This window comes from Oncorhynchus masou, chromosome 13 (assembly GCF_036934945.1).
Source record: "Oncorhynchus masou masou isolate Uvic2021 chromosome 13, UVic_Omas_1.1, whole genome shotgun sequence".
Lineage (NCBI taxonomy): Eukaryota > Metazoa > Chordata > Actinopteri > Salmoniformes > Salmonidae > Oncorhynchus > Oncorhynchus masou.
Genome location: NC_088224.1, coordinates 39,327,667 through 39,340,880, shown reverse-complemented (window position 1 = coordinate 39,340,880; position 13,214 = coordinate 39,327,667). Strand labels below are relative to the sequence as shown.

General features: G+C 45.6%; 3 protein-coding genes across 4 annotated transcripts; all 3 read left to right on the top strand.

The window, feature by feature from the left end:
* Positions 1–502: 502 nt before the first annotated feature.
* Positions 503–3,984, top strand: LOC135552298 (elongation factor 1-alpha, oocyte form). Its single transcript, XM_064983838.1, has 8 exons — positions 503–610; positions 1,351–1,512; positions 1,980–2,159; positions 2,257–2,553; positions 2,651–2,801; positions 2,891–3,147; positions 3,233–3,467; positions 3,568–3,984. Exons 2-8 carry the CDS (start codon positions 1,369–1,371, stop codon positions 3,687–3,689), a joined length of 1,386 nt encoding a protein of 461 aa, XP_064839910.1. The 5' UTR covers positions 503–610; positions 1,351–1,368; the 3' UTR covers positions 3,690–3,984.
* Positions 3,985–4,226: 242 nt separating this feature from the next.
* Positions 4,227–8,048, top strand: LOC135552297 (elongation factor 1-alpha). The gene is made up of 8 exons (XM_064983837.1): positions 4,227–4,336; positions 4,922–5,074; positions 5,588–5,767; positions 5,858–6,154; positions 6,335–6,485; positions 6,586–6,842; positions 7,025–7,259; positions 7,572–8,048. Exons 2-8 carry the CDS (start codon positions 4,931–4,933, stop codon positions 7,694–7,696), a joined length of 1,389 nt encoding a protein of 462 aa, XP_064839909.1. The 5' UTR covers positions 4,227–4,336; positions 4,922–4,930; the 3' UTR covers positions 7,697–8,048.
* Positions 8,049–8,508: 460 nt separating this feature from the next.
* On the top strand, positions 8,509–13,062 carry LOC135552296 (cyclic GMP-AMP synthase-like). Of its 2 annotated transcripts, none has more exons than XM_064983836.1 (7): positions 8,509–8,658; positions 9,065–9,387; positions 10,430–10,662; positions 11,076–11,304; positions 11,575–11,859; positions 12,006–12,105; positions 12,237–13,062. In XM_064983836.1, the coding sequence occupies exons 2-7, from the start codon at positions 9,072–9,074 to the stop codon at positions 12,793–12,795; spliced, it is 1,722 nt and encodes a 573-aa protein (XP_064839908.1). In that variant the 5' UTR covers positions 8,509–8,658; positions 9,065–9,071; the 3' UTR covers positions 12,796–13,062. The 2 variants fall into 2 exon arrangements, with proteins under 2 accessions (XP_064839908.1, XP_064839907.1); XM_064983835.1 differs by having other exon boundaries at positions 11,572–11,859.
* The last annotated feature ends 152 nt before the right edge of the window (positions 13,063–13,214 follow it).

Here is a 13,214-nt window from a genome sequence, read left to right as displayed (position 1 = left end):
ACCTCCAGCATCATCATTGAATATGATAGATTTTCAAGAAGAAGCAGACATCCATATAATCAAAATAATTGAGGTCCAATGATAAGCTAGTCTTGACCACTTGGGGTTATTTAATCATTTTTTTAATTACCAAGCTATGTTCTTTTTAGATTATTTGATTGAATCAGAAAGGATTATAATTTCAAAATTGAAAAGATTTTAAATCATGACATAAAACAGGCGAGGATCGTTTTTCTGGTTTCGGCTAGAAGGGAGACAGTTTATGTATGATCAGAAATTACTTTTTTTGAAGGTTATGAGAATTAACGTGGTAGATTCTGAGAATTAGGTAAAGGTTCGGAAAGGGGTTAGCGAAGAGGTAAAAAGAAGAAAATCAACTGTTGATGTAAACTTGAAATAACCTGTATTCCCTCTATCCTTGACCAGTTTTTCGCTGAATTGTGTGTGATTTGCGGATTCGAATAGGGAGGGGAAAGGAAGCGGGGGTGCAACCCAATCTGGCCACCTCCCCGTGTATAAAACTCCAACTCAACCATCATTCTTTCTCTTTCTGTTACCTGGTTAAGGGCAACAGCAGTGGTAGTAGCAGTGTGATTTCGTAGTGACACCGGTAAGCGCGTTTATCATCAAGTGGTTTCAAAAACTGGCCTTATCTGTTCTTGAATTTACAAGTGGTTATGTTTTTACATTTTTTTTTTCATAGCTAGCCGTATTGCGAAAATGTACTATAGCGAATACATTTGTTAGCCTTCTGTCTGTCGTTTCAATTAACCTGTGGATTTGATGGTGTAACGTCAAGGATGCTGTGATTAGTTACTTTATACAAATGGCCATAATGTTGTCTTTACTGAAGTTTTCAGTTTGTTAGAAAATTACACTTTTCTGTTGGGGGAGGGGAAACTGGGGGGGAGAACAAAGGATACTAAAGCAGTGGTCTGTGTGGCTGAGTAACTAAATGGAATGTCTGTCTTCCATTAAAGTGAATTGCACGGTAGCCCAGACGACAGTTGTCGAGTTGTGATAGCTAAATTCCTCTCGGATATTTGGAAATCTTTCTGTAACTTAACACGACGTGGCCCAGAAGTAACACGTGTCTCGTTTGGCCCATGGCGGACTAAGGCCTACGTGGTCGTGGCTCATTCACCCTTTGTCAAATCGTATCGGATTAGTTAACATTGTCGAGTGGTGACTTAGAAAAAAGATTTATGGGGTCCTATTCTTAATGGGATATGTATTTTATTTTTGGACCATCGACAAAAGATTGTTAGACAGTTACCTGCGTTTAATTTGCAGCCATATTCCATCCAAGAGGCAATGTGGCTTAGCTAAGTGGTTTTCATTTTATTTCAGAAATTTAAGTAAGCGACCATGGGAAAGGAAAAGATCCACATCAACATCGTGGTCATTGGCCATGTCGACTCCGGGAAGTCTACCACCACCGGCCATCTGATCTACAAATGCGGAGGCATTGACAAGAGAACTATTGAGAAGTTCGAGAAGGAGGCTGCTGAGGTAAGCATTTCCTAAACTCTTTGGTTCCAATACTTTGGATTAAATGGCGACGCCAGCATGGTCTTTGAACGGCGAAGCCGGTAGGGTGTGTAACGAGTACGCGCATGTGGGGTGGCGCTTGCGCGCGGGCCAAGCGTCCGGGTGGTGACGATGCACTTTGTGTAATGGTGGCTGAGGCCTTCGTGACTAGAAGGGTACAACGTGTGTTTTTTTTCAGCTAATAACCATCTCTAGTACACAGCCTCTATTTTACACTTCATAAAATGCATAAATTACGTTTCTAAAAGTAGACTGAACAATCCATTTCAATTTTGTTTTTTAAAGTAGTGTAAATTATTGGCTTAGTTTCCCATAACATTCTAGGCTTGACCCTGAATGGTGTACTTGGTCACGATGCAATTTAACATGTAGCTTGAGCACGTTGAAGTGATTTAATGTAAGAATTTATTTTGACTTCCTGTTTTTAGATGGGTAAGGGCTCTTTCAAGTATGCCTGGGTGCTGGACAAGCTGAAGGCTGAGCGTGAGCGTGGTATCACAATTGACATTTCCCTGTGGAAGTTCGAGACCGGCAGGTACTACGTCACCATCATCGATGCCCCTGGGCACAGAGACTTCATCAAGAACATGATCACTGGTACATCTCAGGTAAGTGGGGCCCACTGCAATTGGACTGTACTGTTAAACTACAGCCTATTAGTTTCAGTTTAAGGTGGTGGGCTGACCAGCCTTAATTCCCCCCCAGGCTGATTGTGCTGTGCTGGTCGTTGCTGGTGGTGTTGGTGAGTTCGAGGCCGGTATCTCAAAGAACGGGCAGACTCGTGAGCACGCTCTCCTTGCTTTCACTCTGGGAGTGAAGCAGCTCATCGTTGGTGTCAACAAGATGGACTCCACAGAGCCCCCCTACAGCCAGAAGCGTTTTGAGGAGATCCAGAAGGAGGTCAGCACCTACATCAAGAAGATTGGCTATAACCCTGCCACCGTCGCCTTTGTGCCCATCTCTGGGTGGCATGGGGACAACATGCTGGAAGCCAGCGCCAACGTGAGTAGTCCATCCCAACAGTACACTGCTGTGAAATTGTTTTGCCTGTCATTTGCATACATATTACTGTTTCTAAACGCTTTTTCTCTTAATCCAGATGGGCTGGTTCAAGGGATGGAAGGTCGAGCGTAAGGATGGTAACGCCAATGGTGTGACTCTGCTGGAGGCACTGGACAGCATCCTGCCCCCATCCCGCCCCACAGACAAGCCCCTTCGCCTGCCCCTTCAGGATGTTTACAAAATCGGTGGTAAGAATCTGTTAAAACTTCATGAAAGTGACTGACACGCAAAGGTTTAGTTCTGCTCGTTGGTTAATCTACTCCCCTGGTTTCCTCAGGTATTGGAACTGTACCTGTGGGCCGTGTGGAGACAGGCACCCTGAAGGCCGGTATGATCGTCACCTTCGCCCCCGCTAACGTCACCACTGAAGTCAAGTCTGTGGAGATGCACCACGAGACCCTGGAATCGGCTATGCCCGGTGACAACGTCGGATTCAACGTTAAGAACGTGTCCGTCAAGGATATCCGTCGTGGCAACGTAGCTGGAGACAGCAAGAATGACCCTCCAATGGAGGCTGGCACTTTCACTGCTCAAGTAGGCATACTGTTTATAGTTGGGGGGGCAGGTTACTTCCCATGACAACTGTTCTTGTGCTAATTGACCACGCCTTTTTTTTCAGGTAATCATCCTGAACCACCCTGGCCAGATCTCCCAGGGCTATGCCCCTGTGCTGGATTGCCATACTGCTCACATCGCCTGCAAGTTCAGTGAGCTCAAGGAGAAGATCGACCGTCGGTCTGGCAAGAAGCTTGAAGATGCCCCCAAGTTCCTGAAGTCTGGAGATGCTGCTATTGTTGACATGATCCCCGGCAAGCCTATGTGTGTGGAGAGTTTCCAGGAATACCCCCCTCTTGGTAAGTTATCCACAGGCCCTCATCACCAAAACATTGATAATCCTTAAGGTCCTCTATGCTTCTGGCAAAATAGTAACGCTGCCTTTTCAATCTCTTGCAGGTCGTTTTGCTGTGCGTGACATGAGACAGACAGTCGCTGTCGGTGTCATCAAGGCTGTTGACAAGAAGGCCGCCTCAAGCGGGAAGGTCACAAAGTCTGCTGTTAAGGCCGGTAAAAAGTGAATTCCCCTCCCACAGGACGTCCCTCAGGTAGCGGGGTCTGCTGCCCTACATCCTGCGGCGTCTCAAAACCTAAGCTCTATACTTAAGGACTGGTTAATGCTGATTAAAACTCATCGTAAAAGTTTCCGCAGGAAAGGAACCCAACGTGGAGACACTTGTGGATTTGTCATTACAGGCGGTGCCTCTTTCAGTTAAATTGTGTAAATGGTTGAACGGAACCTGTTATGATTCTACTATTAAATTGGAAGGAAACTGCTGATAACTAATAAAGGTCTTTAAATGTCTTGACCAAAAATCCTGCTGTCGTTTTCCTTAATCCTTTGTCCTTCGTGTGCTTGTAGTTCAGTAGGAGCTGCTCCATAGGGTAGGACAAGTGCAATGCTGTCTGTAACTGGTCTTTGCAGCTGTTTTGACACATCCTATCCCTGACAGCTGCAGGGCTGTGCCCAGTGATGGGTTTTTGCAGTCCAATCACCTTGGTGGGTTACACTGGTGCAACCAATAGCACCCTATTTTATTGATGACAGCAGTGCTTTAGCATTTGCTGTTCTCCCGCCCCTTACAGCGCCGGTATAAAAAGAAATGTGAGATCAAATTCTTCCCTTTTTCTCCGGTCTAAAGCAGGGATAACGGTAAACCTATCGCAGGTTAGTGTAACAGAATGCTTATTTCAGGATATACTGGTCGTTAATGGCTTGTGGCTAAGCTACTCTTAACACTGTTCGCTTAAAATTGTGATAATGGGATTGTCATGAGTCGTGCTAGCCTAACAAGTATCTTCACGAGCATGATTAAGGACCGGTCGAAATGTACTAGAGATGGGTGTTTCTAACGGTTCGCTCTCATTTAGATGCATAAATGGTCATGAGTCCACTGCTCGGTCCATCACAGCCACTGAAAATGATGTGGTCAACTAACTAGCTACCAGCGAACTATTCGCCTGAACTAAAAGGTTAACTCATGGGTTAGACGTGTGGACTTACTCCACAATTAGGCGGGGTGTATGACTTTGGCTGTGGTAACTAGTGACGACCCAACATGGCCGGCTTGCTAGTCCCCCGATTTAACATGGAGGACGATTTGCCGATAGCACATGGTGCATGAGTCAGTGGTACCGCTGGGCGTCAAAGGCATCAACATTGTATGCATCTCCTGCTACCATGTTATTTGCATGCGCATTTTGTGTAAATGTATTTGTGCATCGGTAGTTACGTCAGTTTCCTTTCAATCAGTAAATCATAATGGGAAAGGAAAAGATCCACATCAACATCGTGGTCATTGGCCATGTCGACTCCGGGAAGTCCACCACCACCGGCCATCTTATCTACAAATGCGGAGGCATTGACAAGAGAACCATTGAGAAGTTCGAGAAGGAGGCTGCTGAGGTAGGTTTGGGCGCCCTGACATTTCTCGATTTTTGTAGTACAGCTATGAATAGCGACATAACGGGCGTGGTTACAGCTGAAAATCATTGGAAAGATTGCTTTGACACAAGCGACGCCTACTGTTCGAAAGAGTATCGCTGTCAGTTGTGGCCAGTCATTCTGCGGTAACTAAATGCAAGAATGCCTTCTAAAAATGGTTTAATTGAGTCCTTGAACTGCAACTCGTTTAGTCAGGTAAAAAGAACTCAAAATGAAGGTATGCAAATGATATGGTATTCAAACGTATTTGGGCATCAGGAAATTGCTGGGAAAAAACTTGCTCAACCAGCAGAATAATCTTATTCATCTGATTAGGCAGTCATGTGTTAGTCTGGATTGTGTAAATGACAAAACTGTCAAATTATATGCATTTGTAGTAGGCCTAATTGGGTGGATATGATCTAAAAATATTACAACTGTGTAGGCAATAGACTTAAGTGAAATAAACGCAAACTTGATTCTCTGCTTGTGTAGATGGGCAAAGGCTCTTTCAAGTATGCCTGGGTGCTGGACAAGCTGAAGGCTGAGCGAGAGCGTGGTATTACCATCGACATTTCCCTGTGGAAGTTTGAGACCGCCAAGTACTACGTCACAATCATTGATGCCCCCGGACACAGAGACTTCATCAAGAACATGATCACTGGTACCTCTCAGGTAAAGAAAAGCTTTAATAACCATTGCTGGTTTCCTGTTTCCTGTGGCATTTTACCATGACGTTTGAAGTGTGTCATGTCTTTGTCTCAGGCTGATTGCGCTGTGCTGGTTGTTGCTGGTGGTGTTGGTGAGTTTGAGGCCGGTATCTCAAAGAACGGGCAGACTCGTGAGCACGCTCTCCTGGCCTACACTCTGGGAGTGAAGCAGCTCATCGTTGGTGTCAACAAGATGGACTCCACAGAGCCCCCTTATAGCCAGAAGCGTTTTGAGGAGATCCAGAAGGAGGTCAGCACCTACATCAAGAAGATTGGCTATAACCCTGCCACCGTCGCCTTTGTGCCCATCTCTGGATGGCATGGGGACAACATGCTGGAAGCCAGCCCTAACGTGAGTAGTCCATCCCCACTGTCCACTCCTCCGCAGCAGTGTAGTTTTAGGTGGTCATATGCCTAAATAATTAGGGCTGGAACATTATAGAAGGTAAAGCACTGACAGGTCAGCAAGCCTCATCCTAATTTTTGATCCACACAAGAACAGTATCATTGTTTCTTCTGTTTCCCATTGCAGATGGGCTGGTTCAAGGGATGGAAGGTTGAGCGTAAGGAGGGTGGCGCTAATGGTGTGACCCTTCTGGAGGCTCTGGACTCTATCCTGCCCCCCTCCCGCCCCACCAACAAGCCTCTCCGTCTGCCCCTGCAGGACGTCTACAAAATTGGAGGTAAGAACCAGTTATAGATCAATATGTTTCAATATACTGGTTATTTCCTTTAGACATGACAAGGTTTGGCTCTTGTGGGTAAATACTTGTTTCCCTTTAGGTATTGGAACAGTGCCCGTGGGCCGTGTGGAGACTGGAACCCTGAAGGCCGGTATGATTGTCACCTTCGCCCCGGCTAACGTCACCACTGAAGTCAAGTCTGTGGAGATGCACCACGAGACCCTGGAAGCAGCTCTCCCCGGTGACAACGTCGGATTCAACGTCAAGAACGTGTCCGTCAAGGATATCCGTCGTGGCAACGTGGCTGGAGACAGCAAGAACGACCCTCCAATGGAGGCCGGCAACTTCACCGCTCAGGTGAGAGATGGGACTGATTTAAAATATTTCCAAGTCTACTTTCCTTCATGTCTCGTTTCTGGCCAAACATTTGCACTTTCATTAAACGTTTTTCTAAATTCAGTTTACCCACGTTCCAACCCCCTGTCAATGTAGTTCTAGATTCTATCCCATCCTTACCCAACCTTTACCACAATCCTCAGGTCATCATCCTGAACCACCCGGGCACCATCTCCCAGGGCTATGCCCCCGTGCTGGATTGCCATACCGCTCACATCGCCTGCAAGTTCAGCGAGCTCAAGGAGAAGATTGACCGTCGTTCCGGCAAGAAGCTTGAGGACAACCCCAAGGCCCTGAAGTCTGGAGACGCCGCCATCATCGTCATGGTTCCAGGAAAGCCCATGTGTGTGGAGAGCTTCGCCGCGTACCCTCCCCTCGGTGAGTCACACACCAATTCCTTATGATGACGATTATGGGTCTTATTTATGCAGTGCTATTGAAAAACTGAATGTTACGTGGGGGGGGGTTATCATAACTGTATAGGACCCACCTGGGTAATGTAGCCATTTGGTGTTGAAAGAACTCGCCACACATTTACTGTTGATTGCTTGTAAGAATTTGAAGAGATCTTACTCGCCTCAATACCTTACAACGTCACTTACAAAAACTCTTTAGGAACTACAATGTCTTCTGGAATATTCTGACACTCCATTCCAGTAACCATATCTCTTTGTTGCTGCATCGTTGCAGGTCGTTTTGCCGTGCGTGACATGAGGCAGACCGTGGCTGTTGGTGTCATCAAGGCCGTCGACAAGAAGGCTGCCAGCACTGGCAAGGTGACCAAGTCCGCCGTTAAGGCTGCCAAAGCCAAATGAATTCCTGCTCCAGACATCCAGCAACAACAAAGCGTGTCACCGGCATCCCATCCTGCAGTGTCTCAGAACCTGAGCTCTCTACTCAAGGACTGGCTAATGCTAATAAAAACCCATCGCAAAAATTTTCGCAGGAAAGGAAAGCAAATGTTCGAAGAATAATGCTTTAGGGAAAATTATGATAAAATAAAAAACCATGAACATGAACCGCCAAAACGCTGCTGTTTTCTTGATTCTCATAAAGCCATAACGCTGAATCAGTTACTGTTGGATCCATACTGCTATTTACCATGAAATTATATGTTGTGTTAGAATATTAAAATAAAGTCTGGTTTCTGTTGCTGTGAAACATTGAGCTAATTGTCAAATTTTGGATTGATTTGCTGAATACACTCCATTGGTTTACAATATTGGCTACAAACAGAAAACAATAACAACTTTGGGGAATATTCAATAGATATCATTCACTGCCTCCATTTTAAGCATTCTCTCCTTTGAGTTACATCAGAAATGTAAGTGCTGTTGGTAAACATGTCAGTACTGTTGATTCCTATTTTCAGAGAAGAGTGATTTCTCAATTGGGGAAATTGTACCCCGGTAAATGTTCAGCTACTGTCAAGGTAACGGGTTCTGACAGAAGGAGAAACTAATTGCGTGTTTTTTATATACAAAAGCCTTCACAAGCCAGGTAGAGCATAACAAATCTTTATGGAATGGCGTTACACGGGTGAAACCTCTTCCTTACTGTGTCCTTAGCAACACCACACCTAGAATTCAGATGTGCAATCCATGATCCACTGCTACAGAGACAGGGAGGAATGATCTATTATCTTTGAGTGATATGTGACATCACAGTTGGGAAATAGAAAGGGAATAGTTTCCGTGAGAGAGAGGAGAGAGGAGCAATAAAGATGTTTCAATGTCCCCCAAGCAAGCTGCAATTTGTGACAACGACTGGGCAATAGGTAAGTCAACAACCCCTGTAAAATGTCACAATGGTTGAATGATTCTCTAACAATCAGTCGGGTTATGAAGAAATGGTTGCAAGCGAAGTTGTTGAGAGTAACATGTAGCCTGGTTTAGGTAAGGTCTAGGAAATCACAATTACATTCATTCCTCTGGGCAGGGCCTCAGCATTACAGTCATTGTACATTGTATGTACCGTGCTTAAAATTACATAGAACTTAGTAACATGATCTCTGATACTACGTTACTATGCACCCACTAAAGACTGAGCAAGGTTGTTTTTGTTATTGCGCGGTCCCTCCCATATACTTTCAACCTAAAAGGAAGAGGATATTCAAATTCCATTTATGTCATTCTCGTTATTCTGAATCGATTGATGTGTTTGTGTGCGTGTGTTGATCACAGTAGAAAGATGAACAGAACCACACCTCAGAGGAGGTCATCCTCCAGGAGACAGACCTCAGTTCCATCCACACCCCCTAGAGAGCCCCAGACAATTCCTCAATCATGGGCCCTCGCCAGGACCTCGTCCACCCCCGTCGACCTCCAACCTAGCCTGGGCAGGGAGGCAGAGGAGGGTGAGTATCTGGACAGACAAGATGGAGATGGAGGTAGCCCCATAGAGGACTCTCAGACTGGGGCATCGTTGGGTCAGGAGACTGATGAAAACTCCAGTACCCCAGCCACACACAACTCACCCCTCCCTAGGCAGAGACCACACCTGACAGGTAATAGCACGGTCAACCTGCTCGCTTCAATGGTATTGTTGACTGTCCTCATCTGATGTGGGTATCATTGTATGTCAAAGAAGCTAAGACAATCAATCAGTAACATGTTACATTCATTCATCTTGCCAGAATCCATATTCTGAGTTGAGTGACTTTTTGCATCTGCAATGTTTTGGAGGCCTCCCAAGTGGTGCAGTGGTCTAAGGCTCTGCATCGCAGTGCTTGGGGTGTCACTATAGATCCGGGTTTGATCGAAGGCTGTGTTGCAGCCGGCCGCGACCGGGACACCCATGAGGCAGGGCACAATTGGCCCAGTGTTGTTTGTGTTAGGGGGGGTTTGGCCGGCTGGGATGTCCTTGTCAACTAGCGCTCTTGTAACTCCTTGTGGTGGGCCAAGTGCATGCACGCTGACTTCGGTTGCCAGTTGTACAGTGTTTCCTTCCTCCGCGAGCAGGCTTGGCAGGGTCGTGTTTCGGGGGAACGCGTGGCTCTCGACCTTCAACTCTCCCGAGTTCATACGGGAGTTGCAGCGATTGGACAAGACTGTAACTACCAATTGGGTTGAAAAGGGGGTACAAAGTACAAAAAAAAAGATTTGTTTTGGAGATGAAGTTCATGTGTGCATAATCCTGTAAAATGGGGCGAGAATTGCACCATTCATGCTTCTTTTTTATGAGTCAGATTCAGAAAACTTTAATGTCCTCAGAGGCAATTCATCTTGCAGCAGTCATAAAACATACAACATCTAAAAATGTAAAATAAATCCCAAAGGATATTTTACAAACAAATAGGCAGGGCGTTTGCCATATTCTGAATGCCCAACCAGGCCGACCCGAGAGTCTCCCTGTAATATTATCTGTTGCACCTTATTCTTGTACTGGCATCTCACTCTTTTTTAAATCTCTTTGTTCCCTCTCTGTGCCTCTTGTCCACTTGTTTCTTCTTATTAAGCACCACTTCCAATTCTTTGGTCACCCATGGTTTGTTGTCAGGAAATATGCTCATCTGAGACAGTCCTGCCAATACTTCGATCTGTCCACAGCCCAGAACCCCACACCAGGGTACGAGCTGGCCCCTATCACCCCAGAGCTGGCCCGCTGGATCAGGCTTCGGTCACAGGACCTCAAGCTCCGCCAGAGTGACCGCCAGTGGGCCGTGGACTTGGTCAACCATCTCCGGGACAGCCTGCTGGTCTTCCTCAAGAACAGTGACGAGCAGCCCTACTTCCAGTCAGCCTCTGTGCTCAACAGTGGTTCATACTACGAGATGGTTAAGGTAACTCACACCATGAGACGGGAATTGTCTCTGGCTGGCGGCTCAATTAAAATCCATTAACACAAAATAATTACCGGCAGCAAATGATCCACATTTTCACTAAAGATGTGTTTTGATAAACATGGATGAACATTGAGCGACTGATTAGGCAGTATCTATGAGTCAATACTGAAACTTATCTCTGACATACTGTACATAATAGGAAACATGACATGCAAACATGGAGGTCGTTGTTCTTCTTGTGTTGAATGCCAAGTGTTGCTGTTTGTAAGTCTTCTGGACTTACAAATCTGGGTCTGTCAAACCTGCCTTTAGCATTCAGTGAATATACTTTACTGTTATTAGAATCCTGTGAACGAAACGAAATAGCATGTAAATAATACAGAGTACATTTTACCATTGTGTGCCAACAGATACACAACCCAAATGAGTTTGACATGATGCTGAAGCTCCAGTCTCCTTCCCGCCTCAAAATGACTGAGCTGGACCAATACCACGGCCTGTTCTACGAAGTCGCCCTATCCCGACCGACGCGTTCCCACATACGGTCTTTCCTATTGGAAGATGGGCTCACCATCTCAGCCAGCAAGATCATAAGGGAAATGCACCGTCTGGTCCGAAAGTTCATCAGCACCTATAAAGGTGTGGTAACAGGTCTATATTCACCTGATTGTTTGCAAATGCAGTCATACAAGTGCTCGCCTACCCATACTGTGTGTTTATATGCTGTATCTTGTCCGACTGGTTTATCTGTGGATGCTATATTGTTGAGGGGTCAGTATGAATCCTTGAGTCTTAGAGGTCAGTGGTCGGTGTCCACATCTCCAGCCACCTACTGTATATATAAATATTAGTAATATAAATATGACGTGGCACATACCTGTAGGTTTTTGTGTGTTCTTTGATCAGCAGTGCCTGGAAATAGCTGGCTTTGGGTTGTGGAGAGGAAGCGTCCAAACTCCCCAGCGGTAACCCTTTCCCTGTTGGAGGTGGATAATGGGAAAGAGGAACTACTTTCTGTGGATGTGGTGCCCGCCTTGGAATTGCCCTCCTCACAGAGCTGGCCTCTGGCTGCCCGCGCAGGCCCAGATGTGAACAACTGGCTGGGGAAGAAGAACCGGCGCTCTCTCACCCACCAAACTTGCTTCTTTGTGCCCAAGAAACCGCCAGGGCCTAACCTCAGTGAGGCAGCTAAAGGTGTGTGTAACATTACATTGTTCTTGTGCCAGAGCCATAGATGTATGTGGATAGATTTTGTCACGATTGATACAGTGAATGTGAATGCTATTTTTCCTTTTATTGAAAATGATTCCCTTTTATTTGTGGCTGCTTGTCTGCTGCAGAGAGTTGGAGGATTTCCTTTTCTCACATAGAAAAAGAACTAATCAAGACTCATGGGAACAAGAGGACCTGCTGTGAGAGCTCTGCCACCAAGTGCTGCCGGTCATAATTCACTCTACTACAGCATTTACCAGCACCTGTGACTCATTTATCCCTTATACTGAACAAATACCTTTATCTGAAGTCATCAACATCATGAACAATACATCTCTTTCTCTCCTCCTCTTCTTTAGTAAGCAGTGCTTTAAGCTCCTCAAATGTCTGATCGAGGGACTGAAGAAACGCTACCCTCAGGAGCTGGATGCTCTGTGCTCCTACCATGGGAAGACAGTCTTTCTACACACCCTTTCCATCAGGGCCCAGGACTCCCTGTGGACACCGCATTATCTGCCTGCCTGCTTCATGCACCTCCTAGGGGCCCTGGAGGGCCACGCAAGGAGTGGCCTGCTACCCCACTTCTTTGTCCCCACCTCCAACCTCTTCGCCGCACCAACCTTCCCACGCAAAGCTCTGGTGTTTCTGACTGAGGCTCTGGAGGAGCAGAGGAGACAGGGGCTTCCCCTTTTAATGCCCCCGGCTCCTGCCCCACCACTGGCAGTACACTCCCCCAGTAACTCCCAGTCCCAGCCATCCATTGTTGTACAGCAGACTCATGTTATCCAATCTCCTATTATCCAGCCACCCAAAGTTATTGAGACAAAAGCTTTAGTGAAAATGTTCAACATTTTAGCTTTGGTTGTGGCTTTGGTCTGTGTTGTTTGTTACCTCTGCCCATCAGTGGTAGGAAGGTAGCAGAGACAGTCCAATCTACAGCAGAGGGCGCTAAAATGTTATTCAGATGTAGAGAATGATAAACCATCTTTAAACAGGTTCTTATTTATCTCTAAATTATGTCTTTGCTCTTAATAATAAACACAATGAAAAAAGTAAAATTTCCGTATTTGTATGTAAATGCTAAATATATGCAAATGACCAAGAATATAGTAGCTATACAATGTATTGTTTACTACTTCTGTCCACTACCCCAATGTACTTCATGACAGACTTTTAAATAAAATATATTATTTATCAATGAAATACTTGTCCATCATGTATGATCCTATATGATTTATTATAGTGTGTGTTGGTGTGTGTGTGTGTGTGTGTGTGTGTGTGTGTGTGTGTGTGTGTGTGTGTGTGTGTGTGTGTGTGTGTGTGTGTGTGTGTGTGTG

Bases quoted from the DNA above. Each gene is read 5' to 3' on its own strand.
- LOC135552298 (XM_064983838.1), top strand. From the start codon at position 1,369: ATGGGAAAGGAAAAGATCCACATCAACATCGTGGTCATTGGCCATGTC. The intron at 2,802-2,890 runs GTAAGAATCTGT...TGGTTTCCTCAG, and splicing joins GGATGTTTACAAAATCGGTG to GTATTGGAACTGTACCTGTG. The intron at 3,468-3,567 runs GTAAGTTATCCA...AATCTCTTGCAG, and splicing joins CCAGGAATACCCCCCTCTTG to GTCGTTTTGCTGTGCGTGAC.
- LOC135552296 (XM_064983835.1), top strand. From the start codon at position 9,072: ATGAACAGAACCACACCTCAGAGGAGGTCATCCTCCAGGAGACAGACC. The intron at 9,388-10,429 runs GTAATAGCACGG...ATCTGTCCACAG, and splicing joins GCAGAGACCACACCTGACAG to CCCAGAACCCCACACCAGGG. The intron at 11,305-11,571 runs GTGTGGTAACAG...TTCTTTGATCAG, and splicing joins GTTCATCAGCACCTATAAAG to CAGTGCCTGGAAATAGCTGG.
- LOC135552297 (XM_064983837.1), top strand. From the start codon at position 4,931: ATGGGAAAGGAAAAGATCCACATCAACATCGTGGTCATTGGCCATGTC. The intron at 5,075-5,587 runs GTAGGTTTGGGC...CTGCTTGTGTAG, and splicing joins TCGAGAAGGAGGCTGCTGAG to ATGGGCAAAGGCTCTTTCAA. The intron at 6,843-7,024 runs GTGAGAGATGGG...CACAATCCTCAG, and splicing joins CCGGCAACTTCACCGCTCAG to GTCATCATCCTGAACCACCC.